Source organism: Ovis aries, chromosome 10 (genome assembly GCF_016772045.2).
Source record: "Ovis aries strain OAR_USU_Benz2616 breed Rambouillet chromosome 10, ARS-UI_Ramb_v3.0, whole genome shotgun sequence".
Taxonomy (NCBI): Eukaryota; Metazoa; Chordata; class Mammalia; order Artiodactyla; family Bovidae; genus Ovis; species Ovis aries.
The window spans coordinates 75268685-75296557 of NC_056063.1; the positions used below are offsets into that span (position 1 = coordinate 75268685).

Here is a 27873-nt window from a genome sequence, read left to right on the forward strand (position 1 = left end):
GGTCCCAGACAAAAGATCAGCAGGGAAGTCCCCTCAAGGGTGTTTCCTGAATGACCTGGACAGTCCATTAATTAGAAAAGAGAAAATGTTAGGAAAATTCTGTACTCATGAATGAAATTTACCCTAACTCAATCCTGCCCCTCCACTGTAGTTTAGAATTACCGGTCAAAATCAATCTGATCCTCAAGGGGTACACTTGAAGTTCAGTCAGTCCACAACTGCCAGAGAAGCCCTTTTCCCCAGGTACTACCAACCATGGAGCTGATTCACGTCTTTTGGCCATAAAAGGAAAAAAGAACTTCCTGCACAAGATCAGACAGCTGCAGCCTTACAAAGCTAATGTCCGCACTCGAGACATCTGATTTTTGGTCAACTTTACTAATCTTAAAAAAATCACCCAGGTAATTTTTAGGTAACAGATAAAGATGTAACATGCAGCGTGTTAACTGAATGATATAAAAACATCTTAATTCTGATTTAGCCTTTGGCACAACAACAACAAAAAAAGCAGGCAACTTATGTTAAAATAAAAGTTTAAAAAAAAAAAGCTAAACAAAACAAGATTTTTATGGAATTAAATTAACATTGAAAAAAAAAAAGACATCTGTATTTCCTCACAACTAGAAAAGCACTAAAATCCTTCATGGTGATGACTGTTCCTCATGACTAGCCAAAGCTTCACAAGACTGGTCAAAACCTTCTGGAAAAATGTATGCCTGACTGCATGTACTCCCTCCCCTTTCACCAAAATCAAATATATACTGATCTCCCCACCTTGCCTCTTTTCACAGACAGATCTGAGGTGCTGTCTCCCAGGCTGCAGTTCTCATTTTGCCCCAAATGAAACTTAACCCACACAAAAAAAGACATCTGACTTTGCTTCAGAGCCAACCTGAAGGTTTGTTCTTCACCAAAGTTCTCTACTAGTTTATTAACTCATACTCTGCTTTGTTTCAATGGGATTTAAAGTGATTTACAAGCAAGAAGAAGATTCAAAGTATTTTGATTAGCCGATGAGAAAGAGCAGGCAGTGATAAAATAGTAGTACAGGAAAAAAAGAAGCAAAGTTTAAAGGAAATATAAAACAAATCATTTTGAAAGAGCCCATATATCTGTTAGAATAAGGTCATGTGTATGAAACTAAGCTTTCTTTTAACAGTCGACTGAAGAGGTGGCTGAGGTCAGTTACATGAATCATAATGTATGTAAAATAAATACAATTCAACTAGCACTTATGCTACACAAAGTAGCTCCTCAGGAAAAGCACCATCATTCAGAGCATGAAGAGAAGAAATTTCTTCCAGGGTTCTTCATAAAAGGAACACTAAAAAATAGAAATAATTATAATTGCTAACAATTAGCACTAACTTACATGAAAACACTGTCCTAAGAACTTCAGATATAGTCACTCATTTGAAAACCTTATGAGGTAAGTACTGTTATTATCTGCATCTAATGGGTAAGGAAACTGAGGAACAGAGAGGTTAGGTAAATTTCCCAAAGTCACACAGCCAGCAAGTAGTGGATGTGGGACTCTTGGTCACCACACTATGGTGACTCTTCGCCATTCCAAAAGCAAATGAGCAGCGCCCTCCACACCCTCATGGTAGACACCACTTTTGCAAGGATGTTTCTCATGCCCTTCACTGGGCAAGAGAAGGGCAAGAGAAAAGCACATAGCTTAGTTCAGAAGCAGCAATTCCTCTGAGGCCAGAACGAGCCAGTCCACCCCAGTGAATCCGGACAGACAGGCAGATAACTGGGGCATTTTAGAGTCTCTAGAAGAGTCGTGGCCTCATGAACACTATTCCTCCTCCATACGGTTTATTATGTATTGAGTGGCCGGGGAGGGGGCTATGCTCTGAGGAGCAGTGAGGGACAGCTCTGACGTGCTGACAGTAACGGTGCAGCCACAAGCATAGCCACTACGTCAGCTGAAAGAAGGACAGACACTCTCCTAACCAAGGCTGAGGAGCCTGACAAAGACCTACAAAGGATCAGCCTACTTTGTATGGAGCAGGCCCAAGGGAGGGCCATGGGAATTCTCCCTTAATCAACAGCTTGGCTGGATCAAACCAAGGATGAGAAGGTCCTCAGAAGCCCACGCCACGGAACAGGCCTTAGCAGAGCCAGTCTAGATGATACCCAAAGACAGCATCCTCAACTGTCGCTGAAGGGTCATAGCAAACCCCTGGAACGCCCAGCTTAGGACCATGCAACTTCTTAGGGTAACTCCAAGACAAAAATGTTTTTTGGGGGAAAAAAAAAAGCCTGGTTTCAGAAGATCTTCTCAACAGCTTCTCTGAGTTTGAGTTCAGGACCATAAAACCATTTCCTCAGAATTCACTCATTAGCGGAGCATTTACTAGGAGCCAGGGATTGTTCTGACTGTTGAAGGCAGAAGCAGTCAGTAAAACAGACAAAAACCCCTGCCATCATAAATCTTATTCTTGTGTAAGTACAGTAAGTAACACTTAGCAATAATTACTATTACTATACTTAAGGTATGAGTCTTACCTAACTCTGTGTCAGGGGTATGGCGGGGACTCAGAGAAGAGCGTGCAGGTGGTGTGGCACAATTACACCAGGGGTCAGGGAAGCCTCGCTGCCACGGGGAACTCTGGGCAAAGCCCACCGGGAGGCCAGGGTGGACCAGGTAAATGCCCGGGTAGAGATCCCAGGAGAAAAGGTCAAAGAGAGAGGAGTGAGGAGAAAGGCGACGAGGAGGAAGCAGGGCCTGGAGGGCAGGCCGGGGACGGACCCAGCAGTCATCTCAAGGATTCTGGATCTGACTCTGAGCAGAAGGATGGTCTGCCTTCCCTTCCCAGTCGCACAGAGAAGACTCCAAGGGGTCAAGGAAAGAGAGAGGCTGGGAGGCCAGTTTGGAGTGAGAGGATGCACCCTTCCACCCACACTGCCTCGGCCACAGGCTCACGTGGTCTCGTCAACTTTCAGGGTCTGCTGGTGTGGGCGAGGATGGCAGCTGAAGGCATCTGACCCGAGTCACAGGACCAGGGCTCCACACCCAGTCCTAGAGTCCCAACAAAGCCCCGGGGCAGGTTAGTATTCCCTCATGCAATGAACAATAATGAAAAACAAGCAGGGTCTCTCACAGGCAGGTTAACCAAGCACCAAGTCAGCATGGCCTGCAGGAGCAGGAAGGAGGCTGGTGGCATGGGAGAGGTGCTGGCACCACGGCCAGGCAGTCCGAGGGCTGCCAGGGTGAGGGGCTACCCTAATGGGACAGACACTCTAATGGGCTAGTCCTCCTCAGCTGTGATGCCAGTCATTCGCAAAAGCATATCCCAAAATACTTTAGAGTTTAAAATATTTAATAGTTAAGACAGCACCACTTAAACTGCATGCCCACACGTAACACTCACTGCCTTCCAAAACGCATCTGAGGCTCATCCGAGGCTCTCTTTCCCTTTCCTCCCAGGGATTCTGAGAGCTAACACCACGTAAACCTCTCCCTAAGACGCATCCTCTCCTGGGGCTCCTGCAAGGCTGGGCCAACCTGGTTTGATCCCGGGAGCAGGGTGGGGTGCGGGGGGGGGAGATGTGGCACACCAGCCTCTGGGTCTCGGATGACAGCCCGCGACCAGGAAGGTTTCGGGGGTTCCACACACCCTGCTCTGGCCATGGGCTCCTGCTGGCCATCCCCCTCCACAAAAAACGCCCACATGTATTATTCCCCACTTGTTTAGACAAGAACTGCCATAGAACAGAAGGGAAAACAGCAAGGCATTCTGAGGGAGGAAACCAACACGGAGCTTTCTCATGAGCCTGGTATTTGTGAGAAGGCCGTGGAGAGGCACACCCATCTGTGACTTGACACCTCCTCGTGCCCTGGGAAGGAGCAACCATCACAGGAATGTCAACTGAGCTTCCTTTGCCTCTCAAGAGCTTTCACTCACAAAATTCTAAACGGCCAGATTTAAAATAATAAGCCTGTAAATATCTTTCTCATACCCATTACAGTTTTCTTTCATGTTTCCTTTACATTTCTGCCCCGAATCAAAGGACGAACCACAAGCCATTAGTAAGGAAAATCTAGCCAAGTGAAAGGATAAGAGGTAAAGGGACTGAGTAATTCACCATCACAGGTAGAGGGTTCCGTCCGTAAGACCCTAGATCCCGACTTCGCCCACTGTTATTTCTGGCACTATACTGAGAACACGGAAGCTCATAACGCTAACTCAGAGAACTGTTCTGTGACCACATGCCCTACTGCAGCTGCTCTCTCTGCATGTGTTTTAGGTCTGATTAACACATGACATTCTCACACATACAAACAGGCACCTCACAATTTACAACTGAAGGCCACTCACTACCCACTGACACATGCAAGCTATATACACATAAGCATACTGAAATAAATGAGTATATTTGCTTTACCAGCAAAGGCTAGTTTCATTCTAACCCCAACAAACTACTTGTTAATTAAGAGACAGCATTTACCAGACAGGAGGCGATCAATAGTTCTGAGTCTTCTTTTGTCCAATTGTATGCTGTGCATTCAAGGGCATTATTCTCGCCTTGATGTTTGCACATATAAGCACAGTTTCTCTCAAAAACGGTGCGGATGCCTTTAAACAGAATCACACTAGTAGTGCAGCCCATCCCCAAGCTGTGGATGCTCAGGTCTCCAGCAATCTCTACTCCATTTCCACACTATCTTCCTTGGCTCTTCAGAGCAGACTCCCACTGTACCATCTTCACGACAGGCAGTTGCCGACACCAGAACAGAAGGGAAGCTCCGAGCTGCTGTACTAGATGCTGCTCCTGCCCAGCCGCCTGACAAAAAAAAAAAAAAAAAAATTCCGAGCTCCGAGTGTAACACAGGAGGGGTGGTGCAAAAAAACAAGATGACACACCTCAGATGCACCAAAATCTTTAAAGTACTGTATTTTTTTCCAGTAGACTTCCTCACTGTTAATACCAAAGGACAAATAAGCAGAAGATGTACATGTGGTTACTGGAAAACTGCCGGCTCCGGTGATTTGCTCGGGATTGTTCTGAATCTCAGAACCTGCCCAAAAATGAAAAAGACGGAGCCAGACAGTCACCCTGCTGCAGAGGCTGCCGGAGGCACAAAGAATGTTCATCTGCTGCAAGAAACCTCGCTCCCAGAATGCTTAGCCTAGCATCTATATTAGCAAACATCTCTTTCCTTGACCTAAATATGCTGTTTGTTTAATCCCGCATCAGCGAGGAACAGAGAAGCAAAAGGGAAAAAAAAAAGTCCAAAAAACGAGAGGAATCACCAAGATGACTGCTGCTATGGAAACATGTGTAAGCCCACTTCAAACAACCTTTGGCGTGTGTGGGTACCAGCTTGCTGACAGAAAACCACAAGGGAACACGAAATTGCTGTGTCAATCTTGACTTCTGCCCACTCGCACTCTTTGCTGGAGAGGGGGCTAGCAAGTTTGCACGGCTTAAAAGAAGAATTCTCCCCTGGCTGGTACCCAAAGATGCAAACGAGAATATGGATACAGAAGCAGCACTCTGGTATGAAGGGTAAATGCACACTTGAGGACCACAGGCAACAAGGTTATTCTGTTTGGTACATAAGTAATCCAAGTCCTTCAACTGCAGACTGAATTCAGTAACACTGTTCTACCCTGTGATATCTTTGGGACTAGCTGACAGGAAAGCTTGTCATTGATACAATACCAAGTTGACTCTTGCCATTTTTCCTTCTAGAAAATGAAAAGCAAATTATGTAAAAAGACCATCATGAACACACAAGGAAACCCCTCCCACCTACAACATGTATCTAGAAAAAAGTTACTGCTCTTTTAAAATCTATTCCGACATTCTGCCTTATTTCACAAGGCAACAGATGGTTTTCATTTTCTAGCTACAGATTTCAAAGTTAGAGTGAATTATAATTGAACACCTACAGGTTAGTAACAGAAACCTGTGTCATGCAGGGAAGGTAAATCTTTAGAAAACATGCAATCACATAATTCCAACATTTGTGTTTTCTACGGCCAGTTAACCTATTAGGAGCAACAGATAAGCAGAAGTCTAGGATTTGTCTATCTCCTGAATTTTTATGCAAAGTGTATCAAATAGCTACAGAGATCAAAGGAGTAGATACTGGCCACATGCAAAAAAAAAAAAAAAAAACAGAATAACTATATGTGGTCTAAAGCAATCAGCTTCAGAATGGTAACTCTGTTGAGAGAACAGCAGTGAAAGGTATAAGATATCATTTGTAAAACAGCTAGTGGAAAGTTGCTGTATAGCACAGCGAGCTCAGTTCAGTGCTTTGTGACAACCTAGAGGGGTAGGACGTCGTTCAGGAGTGAACGCCAACATTCCAGGAATCAGCGAACTAAAATGGACTGGAATGGGTGAATTTAACTCAGATGACCATTATATCTACTACTGTGGGCAGGAATCCCTTAGAAGAAATGGAGTAGCCATCATGGTCAACAAAAGACTCCAAAATGCAGTACTTGGATGCAATCTAAAAAAAGACAGAATTCTCTCTGTTTGTTTCCAAGGCAAACCATTCAATATCATGGTAATCCAAGTCTATGCCCCAACCAGAAAGGCTGAAGAAGCTGAAGCTGAATGGTTCTATGAAGACCTACAAGACCTTTTAGAACTAACACTCAAAAAAGATGTCCTTTTCATTATAGGGGACTGGAATACAAAAGTAGGAAGTCAAGAAACACCTGGGGTAACAGGCAAATTTGGCCTTGGAATACAAAATGAAGCAGGGCAAGGCTATAGAGTTTTGCCAAGAGAACGCACTGGTCATAGCAAACACCCACTTCCAACAACACAAGAGAAGACTCTACACATGGACATCACCAGATGGTCAACACCAAAATCAAATTGATTATATTCTTTGCAGCCAATGATGGAGAAGCTCTATACAGTCAGCAAAAACAAGACCAGGAGCTGACTGTGGCTCAGATCATGAATTCCGTATTACCAAATTCAGACTTAAATTGAAGAAAGTAGGGAAAACCAGTAGACCATTCAGGTATGACCTAAATCAAATCCTTTATGATTATACAGCGGAAGTGAGAAATAGGTTTAAGGGACTAGATCTGATAGAGTGCCTGATGAACTATGGAATGAGGTTCATGACATTGTACAGGAGACAGGCATGAAGACCATCCCCATGGAAAAGAAAGGCAAAGAAGCAAAAACAGCTGTCTAGGGAGGCCTTACAAATAGCTGTGAAAAGAAGAGAAGCCAAAAGCAAAGGAGAAAAAGAAAGATATAAGCATCTGAATGCAGAGTTCCAAAGAATAACAAGGAGAGACAAGAAAGCTTTCCTCATCGATCAATGCAAAGAAATAGAGGAAAAGAACAGAATGGAGAAGACTAGAGATCTCTTCAAGAAAATTAGAGATACCAAGGGAACATTTCATGCAAAGATGAGCTTGATAAAGGACAGAAATGGTATGGACCTAACAGAAGCAGAAGATATTAAGAAGAGGTGGCAAGAATACACAGAAGAACTGTATAAAAAAGATCTTTACAACCCAGATAATCACAATGCTGTGATCACTCACCTAGAGCCAGACATCTTGGAATGTGAAGTCAAGTGGGCCTTAGAAGGCATCACTACAAACAAAGCTAGTGGAGGTGATGGAATTCCAGTTGAGCTGTTTCAAATCCTGAAAGATGATGCTGTGAAAGTGCTGAACTCAATATGCCAGCAAATTTGGAAAACTCAGCAGTGGCCACAGGACTGCAAAAGGTCAGTTTTCATTCCAATCCCAAAGAAAGATAATGCCAAAGAATGCTCAAACTACCGCACAATTGCACTCATCTCATACACTAGTAAAGCTCAAAATTGTCCAAGCCAGGCTTCAGCAATACGTGAACCGTGAACTTCCAGATGTTCAAGCTGGTTTTAGAAAAGGCAGAGGAACCAAAGATCAAATTGCCAACATCCGCTGGATCATGGAAAAGCAAGAGAGTTCCAGAAAACATCTCTTTCTGCTTTATTGGCTATGCCAAAGCCTTTGACTGTGTGGATCACAATAAACTGTGGAAAATTCTGAAAGAGATGGGAATACCAGACCATCTGACCTGCCTCTTGAGAAACCTGTATGCAGGTTAGAAACAACAGTTAGAAGTGGACATGGAACAACAGACTGGTTCCAAATAGGAAAAGGAGTATGTCAAGGCTGTATATTGTCACCCTGCTTATTTAACTTATATGCAGAGTACATCATGAGAAACGCTGGGCTGGAAGAAGCACAAGCTGGAATCAAGATTGCCGGGAGAAATATCAATAACCTCAGATATGCAGATGACACCACCCTTATGGCAGAAAGTGAAGAGGAACTAAAAGCCTCTTGATAAAAGTGCAAGAGGAGAGTGAAAAAGTTGGCTTAAAGCTCAACATTCAGAAAACAAAGATCATGGCATCTGGTCCTATCACTTCATGGGAAATAGATGGGGAAACAGTGGAAACTGTGTCAGACTTTATTTTTTGGGGCTCCAAAATCACTGCAGATGGTGACTGCAGCCACGAAATTAAAAGATGCTTACTCCCTGGAAGGAAAGTTATGACCAACCTAGATAGCATATTGAAAAGCAGAGACATTACTTTGCCAACAAAGGTCCATCTAGTCAAGGCTATGGTTTTTCCAGTGGTCATGTATGGATGTGAGAGTTGGACTGTGAAGAAAGCTGAGCACCGGAGAATTGATACTTTTGAACTGTGGTGTTGGAGAAGACTCTTGAGAGTCCCTTGGACTGCAAGGAGATCTAACCAGTCCATCCTAAAGGAGATCAGTCCTGGGTGTTCACTGGAAGGACTGATGTTGAAGCTGAAACTCCAATAGTTTGGCCACCTCATGCAAAGAGTTGACTCATTGGAAAAGACTCTGATGCTGGGAGGGACTGGTGACAGGAGGAGAGGGGATGACCGAGGATGAGATGGTTGGATGGCATCACCAACTCGATGGACATGAGTTTGGGTGAACTCCGGGAGTTGGTGATGGACAGGGAGGCCTGGCATGCTGCGATTCATGGGGTTGCAAAGAGTCGGACACGACTGAGCGACTGAACTGAACTGAATTGAACTGAGGGGGGTAGGATGGGGTGTTTATTATGAATACCATTAAGTAAAGTCTTTATTGAATTTATTACCAAAAAAAATGTCAATTCCATTAAAGAAGAGTTATCACAGCCACGTTCTGACATTAGAAGATCTAAGTCTTCCTGTGACATCACAGTGAGAGTGACAGTCGTGCCCGATTCTTTTGCAACCCCATGGACTGCAGCCCGCCAGGCTCCTCCTCTGTCCACAGGGATTTTCCAGGCAAGAATACTGACTGGAGTGGGTTGCCATTCCCTTCTCCAGGGGATCTTCCCGACCCTGCACAGAGTGCAGATTCTTACTGTTGGAGCCACCAGGGAAGCCCTGACATCAGTGTGCTGGCCGATAAATAACACGGGCACTCACCTGCGCAGAATCTTGCAGACTGCAAATCAGTAAACACCTGGGTCAAAAATTATCTTAAGATTTCAGAAAATTCACCAACTAATCTAACTGCTATACTGTAAGGGAAACAATTTTTAAAAAGTAATAGTTAAATGAATTAAATAAAGATGATACCTAGAAATTTAAACTTAATTTACTCATATTACTTAGACATCTGGGGTGCAGAAGCCAGTGAATACTACTTAATATACAAAAGATGATGTTTGAACTTTACAATGGATCATAAATGATAAGCAAGCGAATATGAAGCTGCTGGTATATTATTTGATTTACTTAAAAAAAAAAACCCTAAAAGTTAATATTTAAAACAATGAAAGAGAATGAAACAATTTCCTAACATTCAGAGGAAAAAGAAATTTCTCCTAGAGATACATTTAATAACCATTTAAGCAACCTGTATCAATTGTAAATATCAATCATTTTCCAACCAGCAAAATTAGTGAGCAAGGAAAACAAAAAAAATTTAGAGTGAAGGATACAAGGGCAAAAATTGATTTTCATGCTAAGAGAAGCATGACAAAATGAATCACTCAAAATGTGCATTTGGTTTTGCTGAATTCTCTCATCAGAATGATCTTGGACAAGTGTAAAATGATAATTACCATGAACTGCATCAGGCGACATGAATAGACGGGTGATATCTGTTGGCAATCATTTCCACTACCTACAGAGGATGTATTTCAATTTGGAGGATCATGTTTACTTTCACATCTTGAAAGGTAACCCCTAATTTACACATCTCCCAAGACAGGATGTCTGCCCTTGACTCGAGATCCAAGTCTATGTCTATCTCTCCCTCTAATAATGATACCTGGTTCTCCCATCACCTCCACACCCTCAGATCCAAGGCAATCATCTTTTAATATGACAAACTAGGAAAGCAGCAGAATATTATTCAGCCATAAAAAGGAATGGTATCCCAGTGCATGGTACAAAGGGGATAAAGCTGGAAAATGTCACACTGAGGGAAAGAAGAGTTAAAAAGACCTCATATTATCTCATTTCTAAAAATGCCCAGAATTAGGTCAATTCATAGGGATAGAGAGTAGATTAGTAGATTTCAGGGAATGCAGGATGACTGCTAATGGGTATGGCGTTTCTTTTAGGGTTAATGAGAATGTTCAGAAACTAGTGGTTCTAGCATATATGCTATCTATACATAATATATAGTCTGTAAATATACTAAAAACCACTAGATTGAACATTTTTTCTTTTTTATTGAGGAACAGTTGATGTATAATTTTATATAAGTTATAGGTATACAATATAGTGATTCCCAAGTTTTAAAGGTTATATTCCATTTACAGCCACTAAAAACTAGTGGCTATATTCCCTGTGTTGTATAAAGAACACTTTTTAAAAGTGGATTTTGCTGTAGGTGAACACAACAAAGAGCCTGACTCCATTTTTGATGTTTTACTGCTATCAGCTTTTAAGTCTCACCTTTCCTTCCTACCCTTGTGGGCAAGTGACAGGGAGGGCTGGGTGGCTCCCTCCCTTCGTGCCAGCGGGGAATTCAATCCACTCTCAGGAACTTTCAGGCCAGCCCCAGCCCCCACAGGATCCCCAAGCCTGTTTCCTTTCCCTGCCCTGTCAAGCCATTTTCAGACATGCTTGGGTGTAGCCCCACTCTCCTTACAGAACTCATTACCTGAGTAGTAAACCTTATCAAACTCTCTTGGTGTGTGTTTGTGTGAACTCTCTTGGCATGTGTGCGTGTGTGTGTGGTGTCATTACTCAACATACAAAGCAAATTTTGGGTGGGGGTCAATCCTATGTCTGTAGAGCCACTCCAACATTAAATTATATCTCAATAAAACTGTTATTTGAGATAGAAGAAGTGAATAGGATTGTACCTAATTCTGCCAACCCCCTAAGGTCCTCAAAGTTCAAATAAAATAACAGGAGAGAACTCAACCAAGAAACTGTTATAAATACGTTCATAGTTGTTGCTTTATACTTCACAAAAGATTTACAGTGCCACTCTAAACAGCCACCATGCTTAAGGAATTCAAGAATGTCTGAAGGTTGCTTTGGCCCCAATTCTCAGGAATGGGCTTCCCTTGTGGCTCAGCTGGTAAAGAATCCACCTGCATTGAGGGAGACCTGGGTTGGGAAGATCCACTGGAGAAGGGAAAGGCTACCCACTCCAGTATTCTGGCCTGGAGAATTCCATGTACAGTCCATGGGGTTGCAAAGAGTCGGACAACTGAGGGACTTTCACTTTCACTTCGCTTCACTCTTTCTTGGACTACACTAACCAAGTAACAGGGAAGGTGCCAGGGGCTGTCCTCAGGGCGTGCATGCCAGGGCTGGGAGAGGGGCTCCATACCGTGCTAAGAGTAAGGTCGGGGAGGGCTGGGCCATCTGGCCGCCTCAGCCACTCAGCCACAGACGCCTCGGCACACAGGTGTCGCGCGGTGAGCCCCCTCACCCCCACCTGGAGCTGCTCCCACTGGCAACCTCTCTCCTGGCTGAGTGTCCTTCTGTTTTAAATAACTTCTACATCTCATGTAATAATATACCACATATGATACAGTCACGTTTCATAAAACCCAGATAAATGTGGTACGAGTAGAATTCGATCTTACATGTCATTTATTCTATTTAAGTGTCCTCATGATGGCCAGTCCATATGAAGAGCTTATTTCCATCCCTAACAGTCCATATTTCATAAGTTAATGCAGTGAATCCTGCTGAGCAAAGAAACCTTATATAAGTTGACCTGTCAACACTCTATTTTTTATTCAATCAGTATAATCAAACACTAAGTCTAGTGTCTAGCAGAGGGCCTAGTATATACCACATGCCCAATAAATGTTGGTCTCTCTCTTTTACTCCAGGTTAAAAAATTTCCTCCTTGATACTAAGAGCAAGATAGTTCTTCCAAAAATATAAGTACCCTTTTCATAAAGTCCATGTATATGAAAATGCAATCAAGTCAAACTATAGATTACTTCTATTAATAAAAAAATAATTAAAAGAGAGAAATGTGGGTGTAGGAACAGGAAAAAGGAGTTAAGATAGTTGATGAAGGGGCAGAAGTTTCAGCAAAGATCATTAAAAAGGGCAGTGGTCTTCCAGAGATGACCAGAGTCCCCCCAAAAAAGGGAGAGAGACTCCTTCTTTTTCTTTGGCAGGAGACCAAGTTAAACCTTTAAAATAAAACAGACCTCCAAAAGGAAGAAAAGTTTGGGCTAAAAAAAACCAAGTTACCTATTGGTAGGAATGTCAAATAGTGCAGGTCACTTTGAAATACGTACAGTATGGCAATTCCTCACAAAATTGAACAGAATTATCTTATGGTCCAGCAGTTCCACTTCTGGGTCAAGCCCCAAGAGAACTGAAAGCGCAGTTTCAAAGAGACGTTCATATACACCCACGACCACAGCAGCACAAGAGCCAAGAGGTGGAAGCAACCTAAGAGTCCATCAAACGAGGACTGGATAGACAAAATGGGGTATGCGCATGCAAGGGAGTATTAGTCAGCCTTAACAGGGGAGCAATTCTGACAGGCTACAGCAACACGGGAGAACCCTGAGGACACTACACCAAGTAAAATAAGCCAGCCACAGAAGGACAAATACTGTATGAGTCCACTTTCACAAGGTACCTAGAATAGGCAAATTCATAAGAACAGAAAGTAGAGGGACTCTCCTGGCTGATCAGGGGTTAAGACTCTGCGCTTCTACTGTGGAAAGCAGAGATCCGACCCTTAGGGAACTAAGACCCCTGCAAACCATGAGGCTTGGCCAAAAAACAAAACAAAACAAAAGGTAGAATGGTGGTTTCCAGGGGCTGAGGGGAAGAGGAAATGGAGAGCTGTTATTTAATGGAAACAGAGTTTGTAATGATGAAAGAGTGCTGAAGATGGGCGGTTACACAACAATGTGAAAGTACTTAAGGCCACCAAACATACCTAAAAGGATGGTAAATGTTATGTTATGTATATGATACGTTATATATACATTAAAACAATAGAAAACCAACTTACTACTAGGCACAGATTTCCTATAACTTCCAGGAACAACTGATATGAAATAAAAGGAAACTCAGCAGGGTAACTAGTCTTACCTCCCATTCTCTCCTCCCACCCCTCACAAAGGACAGATAAGCCCAAGAAACAGGCTTCATATGCCCATTTTCCTTCTGTTTTAACTAGTTTATATTAAATTAACTTATGTACTATAATTTCTATAACTAATAACTATGGTATTTCCTCATTACACTTGGTAATGAACTTCTTAGAAAAACACTTCAAACTATGTACCATCACTGAAAAAAAACAAAGCTGAGACTGAAATTCTTCACTGATAGACAACTTCTTCTTCATTTCACACTACAAAAACGAATGAAACAAGAGCGTTTATACAGGTGCTGATTTACCCCTCAGCTCAGGAAGCTGCAGGCGAAGTCGGAACTTCAATCACAGTTACAGAAGGTCATGGAGCAAAACCACGGTTTCTAGGGGAGCTCAGTTTTTTTAAGAGAAACCAATAAACCCACAAATGCCGCTGCTTTGTCAAATATGAGAAGCTGCCAAAAGAGCTATTTGCAAAGCTTTTCATCCTTACTAAACACATTGGTGGGGAGGAGCGCAATGGAGGGGGCTGGAGGCGCAGAAGAGCACAATGACTACAGCGAGTGCCAAGGCCCAAACTGCAAATGAGACACGAGGTGAAAAAGAAGGCAGCAGGGCAGAGGCATGAGGGCTAAGTGAGAGGTCTCCACCAGCCTCCTCTCAGGAAACGCTGTTTTAGGCAGGCATCTGAAAAAATCACAAGGTATACTGAGCTTAAACAATGGAAAAGGTACACAGCATAATCTGTGTGAAAAAGCACCCACTCCAGTATTCTTGCCTGGAAAATTCCATGGACCGAGGAGCCTGGCGGACTACCCATCCAGGGGGGTCACCAAGACTCGGACATGACGGACCCACCGAGCACCCAGACACTCGTGAAAACAGTTCACGTGCTTCAAACGTGGAGTTACAGCTATTGGAGAGCTGTTCTCACATGTGAGGAGAGACAAAATTCAGATTCCGAAACACTTCAAGTACGCGTATCTTGGATTTTAGCAGCTGAATATTTTAAAAATTGTACTGTCATTGTGTCAGTATAGAAATACTGTCTCAATATGAGTAAGGAAAGGAAATAAGGAAAACATAAACATAAAATTTGTCTGCCATTTTAAAAACTATTGCAATTATACTTCAAAAACACTGCAGCTCAAAATCTCACTCCTGTGTATATACCCAAACACAAAAACACTATTTGAAGATACAGGCACCCCAACGTTCGCTGGAGCATTATTTACAACAGCCAAGATATGAACAAGACCCAAGTGTCCAGCAGCAGATGAATGGACAAAGAAGACACGGCACCCACACACAATGGAACACTACTCGGCCGAAAGAAGGAGGAAGCGACGCCATCTGCAGCGACTTGGATGAACTCGGAGGGTATTACGCCTAGCGAAACAAGTCAGACAGAGAGACAGATACTGTGATATCACTTGTATGTGGAATCTAAAATATACAACAAACTAGAGAGTATTACAAAGAAGACAACTCACAGATACAGAAAATATACTAGTGGTTACCAGTTGAGGAGAGGGACCGGGGAAGGGACAATATAAGGGGAAGGGATTGAGGTACAAACTATTACCTGTAAAATACGTTACAAGGATATACTTTACAAGGCGAATACAGCAAATACTTTATAATAACTACAAATGCAGTTATTTGTTTAAATTTTAAAAACTGTGAATCACTATATTATATGTATAGCTTATTTTTTTTAAAAAAGCTGAATTTCTCCTGAAGGCACTCTATCCTCGACAGAGTTCTCTCTCCAAAGCATATGACGGTCTCCAACACAGTGAATTCCCAAAAGCATTCCTGGCGCTGAGAATTCAGAAGGGAATGGTAGGTAAGATGACTTCTTCAATAATGGCCAGTTAGAGCTATCCAGCTTTATTAAATTCACAGAGCACTTCAGGGAAGTCTTTGTTGAGTCAATAACTCTGGCTCATTCATTCTGTGAGGCAAGGTCTGGGCCTGAGGGCTGAGCCATCTATCCCAATTCATTCTAAGAAATTTATTTTGCAGATCTTTCCCCACAAAATTTTCATCTCTGCTATAACCACAAGGCTTTCAAGGTCCAAAAAAAAAAATTCCATTTGGAAAAAAAGTCAGAGGAGGGATGGAAAGAGAGAGATGATGAACGGGGTAGCTGAAGGTTTATTCAAATCACAGAATGGGCTCTCCTTAGGGCACTCTAGTCATCTAGACAATGAAGGGGATTTATAGTTTAAAAATAAATAAATTCTATGGTAAATCTTAAGAAAAACTTTATATAAACAGTGCTGGGCACATCTCTCACAGAGTCTGTCACGTGTACCTAATTCCTACTACGTACCAGAGGCTGAACACAGAAATTTGGTCACACGGTCTCACTTAATCATCTCAACAACTCTAAAGGTTGAGTTTATAGGTGATCTCACTCATGACCACCATCCCTTGATCTTGCTGCACGTAAACAAGGTCCCCACAGGAAGCCGTCCTGGTGCGCTGGACCACAGGAGCACTGGGCCAACACTGACATCGTGTGGCCTGGGGCTGACAAACCAGAGGGGGTGCCGGACGCAAGAACCCCACAGGCTCAATGTCTCCAAAGTACTGTCACCCTGAATTACGTTAAGAAATGAATTTAAATCATGATATCTGTGTGTAGAAGAATACTTCCCCCCAAATATGTACCCTTGCAACATGCGTTACTGTATCATTTTCTGTCCCAGCCTCTCTAGTCCATTCTAGCTCACTGGAAAGAAGAGAAGAAAAAAGGAAGGGAGTGAGGAAATGGAAATGTAAGAAGGAGGGAGGGGGACAGTCAGAGCCCCTAAACCGTCTTCAGGACCACCACGGCTCACGCCTACAGCTGGAAACCCCACATGTACCTGTCCTCTCTCCTCAACATGGTACCACGACACATAGAGTGTGTCTGTCAACACTTGGAATCACCAGTTTCAAGACACATCCCATTCCCTACGAGCAGCTCATCCTGGCCCAAGAGCAGGATGGAAGGGCCTGCTGAAGACAACAATTGTAAGAACATTCCCAAGTCAGAAGAAGCTGGTCCAGGAATCAAGGGGTAAGAGAGCGGCCACTCTGTTACCCTAATAACACACTCCACCCCTGCTGGTCACAGGGCCTGGTTTGAAAGGGAAGAATGCTTGCAATTAGAGGAGAAAATGAAGCACAATGAATGGAAAGGCGAGACGGCCGCCTGGCCATTTGGGGGCTCCATAAGCTGCTGAACCAGAAGGCAAATGAGGAGGATACTCTACCAGCTAAGGCGAAACTGGGCTGCTGCCTTCCAAAGGGTCAGGAAGAACCATGGCTGGACCCCAGGGTGGATTCTCCAAGACATCTTAGTATTTCTAGCTCCAAAAGTACAAGTTCATGAAAAAACACAGCAATTCAAAGAAAGGCAGGTCTACTGAGAATTCAGATGTCAAGGTAAAGAAGGCTAATCAGTTGAAGTGGGCGAAAAACATATGGAATGAGTAAGAGGATAGTAAATGCATAATTATCAACTACTGCCAAACAGCCAGGTAGAGCAGTGAACACTGCAACACCCATGCAGGTTTCCTTCCTGCTTCATCTCTCCTCCTCCTTCCTCTTTCATTATTTTACACAAGCGTTATTGTTGAAACTTGACAATTTAGACTTTGCGTAGCACATACTCACACGAAGACTACTACTGAATTTAAGGATTAATTAACAAGGCTCAGAAATGGGTGCTGTTACTCCCTCCCAAAGAAAGATACAACGGAAACTTTGTGACTCCTTGTTTGAGGAGCCAGTGAGAATACCTTCCTGTGCCTGAAGGATAGCTATGCTCTGTTGGGCTGAAACACTATGGAAGGTCAAATATGTGTAGAGGCTGGTCTGCACGCTGACGGGTCAAACGGGAGGGCTGTGCCAGTTACTAAGCTACTGTCTGTCAGCTCCGCTCCTCCCTTCCACACTCAGCTCTAGGATGCAAGGGCTGGTCCTCTGAAACAACAGTTTTACTGGTTGGGTCCCTATTAGGCTTGCCAGGAGAGGGCACCAGAGGGAGACTGCAAAGCCTTGGGGGAGAAGGAGCTTGCTCCTTGGTGCCAGCTTCCTACTGGCTTTTTGGTTTCCAGTATTACCAGCAGGAAATCAACCCTGAATATTCACTGGAAGGACTCATGGTGATGATGAAGCTCCAATTTTTTGACCAACTAACGCAAAGAGCTGACTCACTGGAAAAGACCCTGATGCTGGGAAAGTGAAAGTAAGAGTGTTAGTCGCTCAGTCCAACTCTTTGCAACCCTATAGGCGATAGCCCACCAAGCTCCTCTGTCCACGGGATTCTCCAGGCAAGAATACTGCAGTAGGTTACCCTTCCTTCCCTTCTCCAAGGGATGTTCCCGACCCAGGGATTGAACCCTGGTCTCCTGCATTGCAGGCAGATTCTTAACTGTCTGAGCCACCTGGGAAGACAATGTTGGGAAAGAATGAGGGCAGGAGGAGAAGTGGGCAGCAGGGGATGAGATGGGTGGATAGCATCGCTGACTCAATGGACATGAATTTCAGCAAACTCTGGGAGACAGTGAAGGACAGAGGAGCCTGGAGTAATGCAGTCCATGGGGTCACAAAGAGCTAGGCACGACTGAGTGACTGGACAACAACAATCGCTGAGCGACACGGCTTCTTCGCCTGGCAGCAGGAAGCCCTCCCTGTGCAGCAACAGCATCAGGTCTGCCATTTCCCCAGCACTTACATAACCATCGTTACACTCGCCACCAGAAACACCATCACCAGCTGCCTAGCACCCACTCCTCAGAGGTCTGGGTATCAGCTCCGGGGTGCTCCTCCTCTAAGCTTCTAAGATTTAATAACACAGTCTCAACCCTTGGTCCTCCCCAGCTCCTGGCTGCTTCCTGCACCCACTACCGCCATGATATGTGAATGTTCTCTTGTTATCTTTTAATACCTACTTAACAATTTTATACCTAATAGCAAGTCTTTATGTTTAATTATATTAAAACAACTGGTGTGATTTCTGTTTCCTGGCTGTACCCTGTGATGCTATAGTCAGCCCTTGTTATGTGCAGACGATCGGTTCCAGGAGCCCCCGCAGACACCAAAATTCAAAGATGCTCAAGTGGCATAGTACAGTCAGCCCTCAGTGTCTGCAATTTTTGCATCCACAGATATGAGGCCTGACAATACTAGGTTCTAATTAGTTTTTAGATTCTTAAAATTCTTAAAAAATCAGAATAACCAATAAGCACATAAAAAAGATGGTTAACATCGTTAAGAAAATGCAAATTAAAACTGTAATGATATTTCATTATACATAGGCCACCAGACTCCTCTATCCATAGGATTTCCCAGGCAAGAGTACTGGAGTAGGTTGCCAGTTCCTTCTCCAGACATACCTACCAGGATGGCTAAAATCTAAAAAGACTGACCACAGTAAATGTTGGCAAGATAGCTGGAACTCTATAGTAAGTTGCTAGAACAGCCACTATGGGAAACACTGTTGCCAAAAATTGTTAAAGAGTCACCATATAACCTAGCAATTCCACTTCTAAGTATCCACTGGTAACATTAGTATCATGAATAATATTGCTGTTAACATTAGTATACATATGTTTTCATTTTTATTGGGCAGATACATATATTGAATGATTCCATTTATATGAATTGTTCAGAAAAGGCAAATCTTTAGATATAGAAAGCATATTCATAGTTGTCTAGAGCTGAGGGTAAGAACTGAGAATGACTGAAAAAGGGCATGAGATTTCTTTCGGGGGGTATCAGTCCAGTTCAGTCGCTCAGCTGTGTCCGACTCTTTGCAACCCCATGAATCGCAGCACGCCAGGCCTCCCTGTCCATCACCAACTCCTGGAGTTTACCCAAACTCATGTCCATCGAGTTGGTGATGCCATCCAACCATCTCATCCTCGGTCGTCCCCTTCTCCTCCTGTCACCAATCCCTCCCAGCATCAGAGTCTTTTCAAATGAGTCAACTCTTTGCATGAGGTGGCCAAACTACTGGAGTTTCAGCTTCAACATCAGTCCTTCCAGTGAACACCCAGGACTGATCTCCTTTAGGATGGACTCGTTGGATCTCCTTGCAGTCCAAGGGACTCTCAAGAGTCTTCTCCAACACCACAGTTCAAAAGCATCAATTCTCCGGTGCTCAGCTTTCTTCACAGTCCAACTCTCACATCCATACATGACCACTGGAAAAACCATAGCCTTGACTAGATGGACCTTTGTTGGCAAAGTAATGTCTCTGCTTTTCAATATGCTATCTAGGTTGGTCATAACTTTCCTTCCAAGGAGTAAGTGTCTTAATTTCATGGCTGCAATCACCATCTGCAGTGATTTTAGAGATCAAAAAAATAAAGTCTGACACTGTCAGAAGTGTTCTAAAGTTAGATCACTTGCACAAGTCTAAAAACTTACTAAAACTTGTTGAACTATACCCTCAAAATTTAGAATGAACTGTGTGGTATATAAATGATACCTCAATGAAGTTGTGAAACAAAAAAACTAGGGAAAAGATTTGAAGAAACTCTAGTGAGGTGAGCAAAGGAAATAAATCATGATAAGAAACCACAGTGCGCTAATAAATAAAATGACACATTTGTATCTGGACATACATATAATTGAATGTGATAAACACAGGATGCCTAAGAACCAAATCGTTTCAGCAAACAGAATGTCTTTATTTCAAATGCTTAAGAATAGGTCTGGTGTGCTCAGTTCTAAAGAAATGCTCAGTTCTAGTGAATGATGGTTTTTTGACTGCTTCAAAACTGAACAAATAGGATAGTACCAGCATTCACATCTAGCCAATGTCCTCAAATAGGGAGATACTGTTTTGAAGCTGAGAAAATTCTTTCCTGTGAACGGACAGGCTTTTTTTTTTATTTTTTTAAGGAATGCCCTTAATAGTGATAGTGTCACTGCCAAGGAAGACAGACTGACGATGCCTTATTACAAACCAGCAAAGACTGATTGACCACAGGTGCATAATACAACTAAATACCTACATCACTGAAATTATTCTTTACCTTGAAAAAAAAAGGATGAACACAGACATCACTACAATGTATAAGTAAGGGATCTCTAAAGATGGAAAAACTCCCTCCACTGGACTAATGATTCAGACAGGCAAATACTTTTTCTTAAAATGAATGACTCAGATTTTGAACTTTTTTGTTGATTCCCAGGCTTCCCTGGTGGCTCAGATGGTAAAGGATCCGCCTGCACTGCGGGAGACCTGTGTTTGATGCCTGGGTCAGGAAGATCCCCTGGAGAAGGGCATGGCAACCCATTCTAGTATTCTTGCCTGGAGAATCCCGTGGACAGAAGAACCTGGTGGGCTACAGTCCATGGGCTCACAAAGAGTCGGACACGACTGAGCAACTTTCACTTTCACCGATACGTGTAAGATGCTATAAAACATGAACTTCCAGTGCTTTATCAAGTTGTGTTAGTAGTTTAAAATAGATTTGGTCCTCTATTTGGGAAATGTAAGGCTGGGGTTAGGTCCTTTTCATCAACTGAAAGGTGAGGTACGTCCTTTAGAGCTGAAGAGCATCAAAGAAGATGCTCAGTAAGCAGGTAGGTATACTTTTTATTACTCCCGCCTTCCACCAAAACTTCTAAAATATGAAGTGGTTCATACACAGCCAGTGTAGTCGCCATTCAAAAGGCCGGCCTTATGTTCTACTCAGGACAAGGATCCCTCCAAACCGCAGAAGGTAAGGAGTCCACCCTACTGCTCCTGGTAAGAACCACGGAGGACTCAAGGGTCGATGTCACAGCTGGCTGCTGAGCACACACCACTGATGGGAGGGAGAGACTGGAGTCCCCGTCCTTCCACAAATGAACAAACTCAAGGCCACTTCCCCTAAGACATGCTTCTCAATTTCATAATGACCAGTGCTTGATTACCCCTATCATGTGACTAAAGAAATATCTTGATGATTCAATATTTCCTAGGAAAAACGAGGAATGATCCATTTCCTTCTGTTAACCCATCAGAGTCACCAATGCTGGTCACTAGCTGGAGGTCATAGGAGATCAAGGTACATCTTTACACTTAGTGGCCTCTGTCTAAGGAAGCTTCTCAGTTTATAGTTCTCACCCACTGGAGAGGAATATGGTGATATACATTTACTCCATTACTTCAGTGCCAATGAAGATACAATGGAGATTATACACTAAAGTTCAAACTGATTCCAAAATCCATTCAAATATATGAACTTTTAAAACCTCTCTATTTGGGAAATAAAATATTCAGACTAGGTCCTTTTCAACAACCAAAAGAAGAGATACTGTAGATTTACTAATTTACATGATATAAATTGATGCTTTATTGATTTTCCTCTGCAGATACCAAACGTGTAATTTTAAAAGAATTTTGAAGAGCATGTTTCAACACATCACAAACTTTTTTGTGCTTGGCAACCAAGAAGAAGAACAACCTAAATTAAAGGTCTTTATTCAGCAGACATCTACTCAATTTAAAATTATGAATGGTAAAATTACACATTCCCACAGAAAGTTCAAAGTAGCCTAAAAAAATGAAAGTTTTTCATTTTACTTCACCACACATTAATAGCAGATTCAAGTAGTCTAAGATAATCACTGGCTTTTAGGAACAAATGTGTCAACCAACAACTGCTGAAAAATAGCTCCCTGCTATAAAAGCTAAAAAACTTAGGGACTTTCCAATCCACCAGGTAAGAAATAAAGACTGAGAAACATTTTTACAACACTTTTTATTTCTTATAGATCATTTAATTCAGCCAGGCAAAGAAGTAAAGAGTATTCCATCTTGGCTCTAAAATAGAAAATCTGAATAGGGAAGACAGAACACACTACAAGATCTGGGTTGCTCTAGAAGGGATCACCAGAGTCTATATGCAAAGCCTCTCTAACGAGCAGGAGCAGGAGCAGGAGTGCCAGTGGGTGATGGCGCACTGCAATGGCAGCCGAACTAGAGGGCATCCGAGGCCCCTGGGGTCCTGCAGGATTCTCCACTTCACAGGCACTGGCTGTGAGTGCGAGTCCAGCCAGGCAGAATGGGAATGAGTGAATCTTTGGTAGCACAGGTAACTTAAAGGGATTGCACAGAAGGCCCAATATGCCTCATAAAGTATATAAGCTATACCTTGTAAGGTTTATCTTACATATTATCTAGGCTTCCCCATAGCTCAGCTGGTGAAGAGTCAGCCTGCAATGCAGGAGACCTGGGTTTGATCCCTGGGTCAGGAAGACCCCCTGGAGGAGGAAATGGCAAGCCACCGCAGTATTCTTGCCTGGAAAATCCCATGGACACAGGAGCCTGGCGGGCTACAGTCCGTGGGGTTGCACACAGTCGGACATGACTGAGCAACTAAGCACAGCACAATAATGCCACCAGCAAGGACGCTGAGGTTCAAAGATGTTTAAAGAAGACATGTCAAAGTCAAAGCACCCTGGGTGTCTGAACTAGGACCTCTCGTCCCTCATCCCCAGACTCAAACTCTTTCTACTCTACCATGATACTTTCCTGTCAGGCCCCCAAAGAACCTCATTCCTTACACACAGAAGTACTAAGCAAGTGAAAGAAAATTTGACATTTATAGAGGAAAAAATAAAACCCACAGATCAAGATGCCTGCCCAACTTCGGGGGTGGGGGGTGGAGGGCCTGCAATATGGCTGCAGAGGAGACCGCATCTTTCTTTGAAGGTTTCATCATGAAACATATGCAAACCATGTGCTCCATCTAGTGGACTCGTGGGAGAGCCTCAGGATGAGGGAAGGCAGGTGTTTAGCTCTCCTCAGTTCACACACGCCTGAAGCACGCGTTTGCTAGCGCAAACCTCCAACCGAAATGCCAATGCTAAAAAAAGAGATTAGAAAGATTCCAAGCTTCCAAGAGTCAAGGATAAATTCTTTCGAACGAGTTAAAACCGGTCTCCACACTTGCTTCCTCCTTCGTTCCCAGTTTTCCCCAGCATAAGGAAATAAGACAACGAGATAGGTCACCTCACAGGTAATCAAAGTAAAATCTTTCACGTGACACATACCCCGCAGGCATAACTCAGACTTGACTCTGAAATTCACAGCGTCTCTTGATGTTACTGTGGTTACTGCCACCTTAAACCCAAAAGCAGACCCTCCTCTCAAAAAAAAAAAATAATAATAATAAGATGTTCTGGGAAAAACCCAACTCAGAAGTCAGCCAACATTCCTGGTCCTGCCAAGTTTCTGAATGTTGCAACCTTCAGTCATTCAACTGCTGCCTAGGTCCCTCCTTCATAAAACGTGGACGATGCCGCAAGGATGACGAGCGATGACCGATGTCAAGCACCTCCGCGGGCCCAAGGCGCTCAGTGTACGGCAGAGACAGACAGGTGGATTCAGGTAGGCTTCTTGTTGATGGGTGCTTCCTTTCCTTCACCCCCAAATTTTTATTTTAAAAAGGTAATACATCTAAACAGCAAGCAGAGTTGCTAGAATACATGGAGATGATAAGAAGCAGTCAAGAAACTGTCCCTTATTCAGTATGACCAGGAAAACAGAGAAACAAGAAGATGGGTCCTTATAAACCACACTAATGTGGCTGAGTTTCATCCAACAGTCAATGAAAAGCCACGGCATTACCCTTTCTTGACCCCAATCTGTCACATTCCCACATGGCTCCAAAACTTCGTCCACCCGTTTCCTAAATTATAAAATAGGATGCTCTTAAAGCTGTGTCTTTGTCTTCTGTCTCGCTTTGCAACTGGAATGTCAACTGTCACGCACATCTTCACTCTAGACTTGTATTTCAAGGGCTGAAGAAACATCAAATAATGTTCACTATGAACCTTTTGTTGTGTCATAACTCTCAACCTATCCGTTTTGAGCAAGCGTGTTTCCTAACAGCAGTAAACATCTTGGACTCCAATTAAACTATTAACTGTAACGTAACAAAATATGAGTGAGACAGCCGATTGCCTCACTCACCCCAACGTCTATCTTCCCCTTTCAAAACAAGTGGGTGTATGGCCACCCGGCCAGAGACGATGCTTCTCAGCCTCTCTTGCAGTGCGTTGTGGCTACAGGAGCAGGTTCTGGCTGATGGGATGTAGGCAGAAGTGATGTGTGCAAATGTAAAGTCATGCGCTTAAGTGGGAAGGAGTCTGCCGTCCTCATGCTATCTATCTCCCCTTCCAGCTGGCAGGAGCTGGAATACCCTTCTAAAACTACAAGAAGAAATCTCTTGTGGAAGATGGCAGGACAACAAGCTAGCAGGAACCTGGACCCCAACATGGTAGAGTCATCAAGAAAGCTGTTTACCCTTGGACAATTATTGTAAGAAAAATTTCCCATCCTTTATAAGCCACTGTTTTATTAGTCTTTGTTAAAGTTAAATCCTAACAAATACTGAAATAACTACAAACCTGAAAACAAATATTTCGTCCAGTCAACAGATATTTATTGGGGATCCATTACAGCCAACCATACTACAGACTCTAAATATACAATTGAGAATAAGACTCAGTTCCTATCCTCTAAGGGCTCATACACTGATGGGCTGAATGACTTCGGATCATGGTATTAAAAAAGAAAATAATGCAAGTGTACTTCATGCCATTGAACAAATCACTTGAACAATGTTTAAACAGTACATTTTATATGTACATTTCCATAATGAAAAAAATATTGTCAAAAAAAGAAAAATCCAAAAGAAACAAATTTTAACTCAGTGTTTTAAAGTTTTCCAGTCACATATCTGGTAAAGGATTTTTATCCAGATAAGAAGAAATTCTAAACTCAGTAATAAAGTGAAAGTTACTCAGTCGTGTCCAACTCTTTGTGACCCCATGGATGATAGAGTCCATGGAATTCTCCAGGCCAGAATACTGGAGTGGGTAACCTTTCCTTTCTCCTGCAGATCTTCCTGACTCAGGAATCGAACCCGGCTCTCCTGCATTGCAGGTGGATTCTTTACCAACTGAGCTATCAGGGAAGCCCAAACTCAACAATAATAAAAATAAAGATAGACAAAATGTTTAAACAAAATAGTCACAAAACTATATCTAGATATATTTAGAAACAGTACATTACAAAATGCACATCATTAGTAATTAGCAAAATTTATATTAAAACTTACTGAGCTACCTCTACACACCTACTGAAATGGCTAAAATTAAAGTCAGACCATACCAGGTGATTACAACCCACTCCAGTATTCTTGCCTAGAGAATTCCATGGACAGAGGAGCCGGGAGGGCTACAGTCTATGGGGTTGCAAAGAGTCAGACAGAACTGAGCGACTAACACACACATACACACACACACACCCCGCCAAGTGATGCCAATGATGTGGGATTAAGGAACTCTTATACACTCAGATGAGCTGTTTCTGGGAATGTAAAATGGTACAACCACCTTGGAAAACAGTCTGACAGTTTCTTAACAAGTAAACACATTTACCAACCATATGATCCAACCATTCTATGGTTATTTACCTAACAGAGATTAAGACATGCACCCATACAAAGGTTATACACAAATATTCATGGCAACTTTATCTATAATAAACAAAAACTGAAAACAAAACCTAAATGCCCCAGTGACTAGAAAGACCGATCAATTAGAGGACACCCTTACCAATGTTTCTCATCAATTTAAAAAAATGAACTATATGAATGAACCTGAAAATAATTATGCTGAAAGAAAGAAGACACACCAAAAAGAGTCTGCAAGGTATGCTGGCATTTTTATGAAAAAATAATAGTAACAGAAAGCAGATCTGTGATTCCCTCGAAGAGGAAGGAGTACAAAAAGACACAAGGAGACTTTAGGGGTGGCGGATCTGTTCCTCGTCTTCATGCGGTGATTGCTTTACAGACGCACACATATGTCAGAACTCATCACACCTTACATTGTCAGTATGTGCGTATTAATGTACGTCAGCTATCCTCAATAAAGCTACTTACGGGGAAAACATCTTACTGGAGCATTTTCACTAAGTCTCTCAAATGTACACGTGTTTTTAGCTTGAACTAATCCAATTCAGACTGTGTGCTAAGGCTATTAAAATACCCCAGTATTACAAATTATTAAGATGAAAACCTGACATTATGCCACTTTTAAGTGAAAACGAAACTGATTTCTGAAAAAAAAAAAGGGGGGGGAAGAACATGCATTTCAGACTCTCCGTCCTTTGAAAATTAAGGGTTCCGTTTTCCTGTGTGCGATTTTTGGCTTCTCCGATGGTAAAGTACACTTACACTCAGTCTGTTAGTGCATATATTCTACAAAGGGGGATTACGAAAGGAAAGGGTAAGTGGTACCTAGAAGTTATCATGCACCAGCGGATGAATGAAAATTCTCCTGACTCCAGGATGAGAATGTCTCCAAACACAAGGAGAAACTCTCAAATACAGTATCTGTTGGCTATCTCAGAAATCATGCACATTTGGGGCATGACAACTATTATTCCACATCACGCTCAGAACAACTGCAAAATATGAAACAGTAGTTTAACTTTTATTTCACTTAATTTATATCCACTTGCTTTCCTAGAGAATTTCTAAATAAAAATCTGTGTATTTTGTATATCCAGGGTGAATTACCAAAGTTTCAGGAAACATCTTTCATAGATTAACACTTTAAAATGCATTATTTAAAAAACAAAAACTGTGTGGGCAATAGATTAGTAAATAAAATACTTCACTTTTTGAAGTTAGAAAATCTATTGTTTTGTACACATAATAATTATGCTATAAACTCTCCACTACATAAGACAAAACCTTAAAAGTCTTAATACTCAGCTCATAAAACAGGCTCTGTAATTTATGGGTATTAAAATGGCTGTATGAGTTAAATGACATTACTCTCAACCATGACTCACAGGAAGAGAAAAACGGTTTTCATTTCTTAACACTTGGGGGTTGCTTCATTGTTAACTAATAAAATTAAAAACAAAAGATAAATTTTTTAAAAACCACTCTCAAATGACACTGTAGGAAACTATTACAAAGAAACCTTGGTAGAAAGTTATACATATAATACTTTAATCAAATCTTGATAACAATGGTATAGTGGCTGCTCTCTGCCCAGTGATGCCTTGGGGTTATCAGTCTTTCAACAAGCACTATGCTGGGTAGAGGAAATGCAGTGGAGAAGAAGTAATTCAATGCCATGAGGGTCTATGTCTAGTAAAGAAGTTTGCTGCACAAAAGATGAAGACAAGCCCATTCTTGGCAACTGACTCCAAGTGTTTCCTCCTCCACATATGTTCAACCAACAGCACAGCCACAGCTTAAGAAAGGCTGAGCACCATTAT

The 27873-nt window shown here is 42.4% G+C and overlaps 1 protein-coding gene across 12 annotated transcripts in view; it reads right to left on the bottom strand.

Moving 5' to 3' along the window:
- DOCK9 (dedicator of cytokinesis 9) overlaps positions 1 to 27873 on the bottom strand; it is a 288486-nt gene that overhangs the window by 211669 nt on the left and 48944 nt on the right. For 7 of the 12 annotated variants that reach the window (XM_042255025.1, XM_042255023.1, XM_060394645.1 and 4 more), the window contains exon 1: positions 4462 to 4747. The exons of the other annotated variants lie outside the window; for them this stretch is intronic. In XM_042255025.1, the coding sequence (XP_042110959.1) occupies positions 4462 to 4623 (162 nt within the window). In that variant the 5' untranslated portion in view covers positions 4624 to 4747. Of the gene's footprint in view, positions 1 to 4461; positions 4748 to 27873 lie in introns of those variants that run through there. 12 annotated transcript variants of the gene reach the window in all.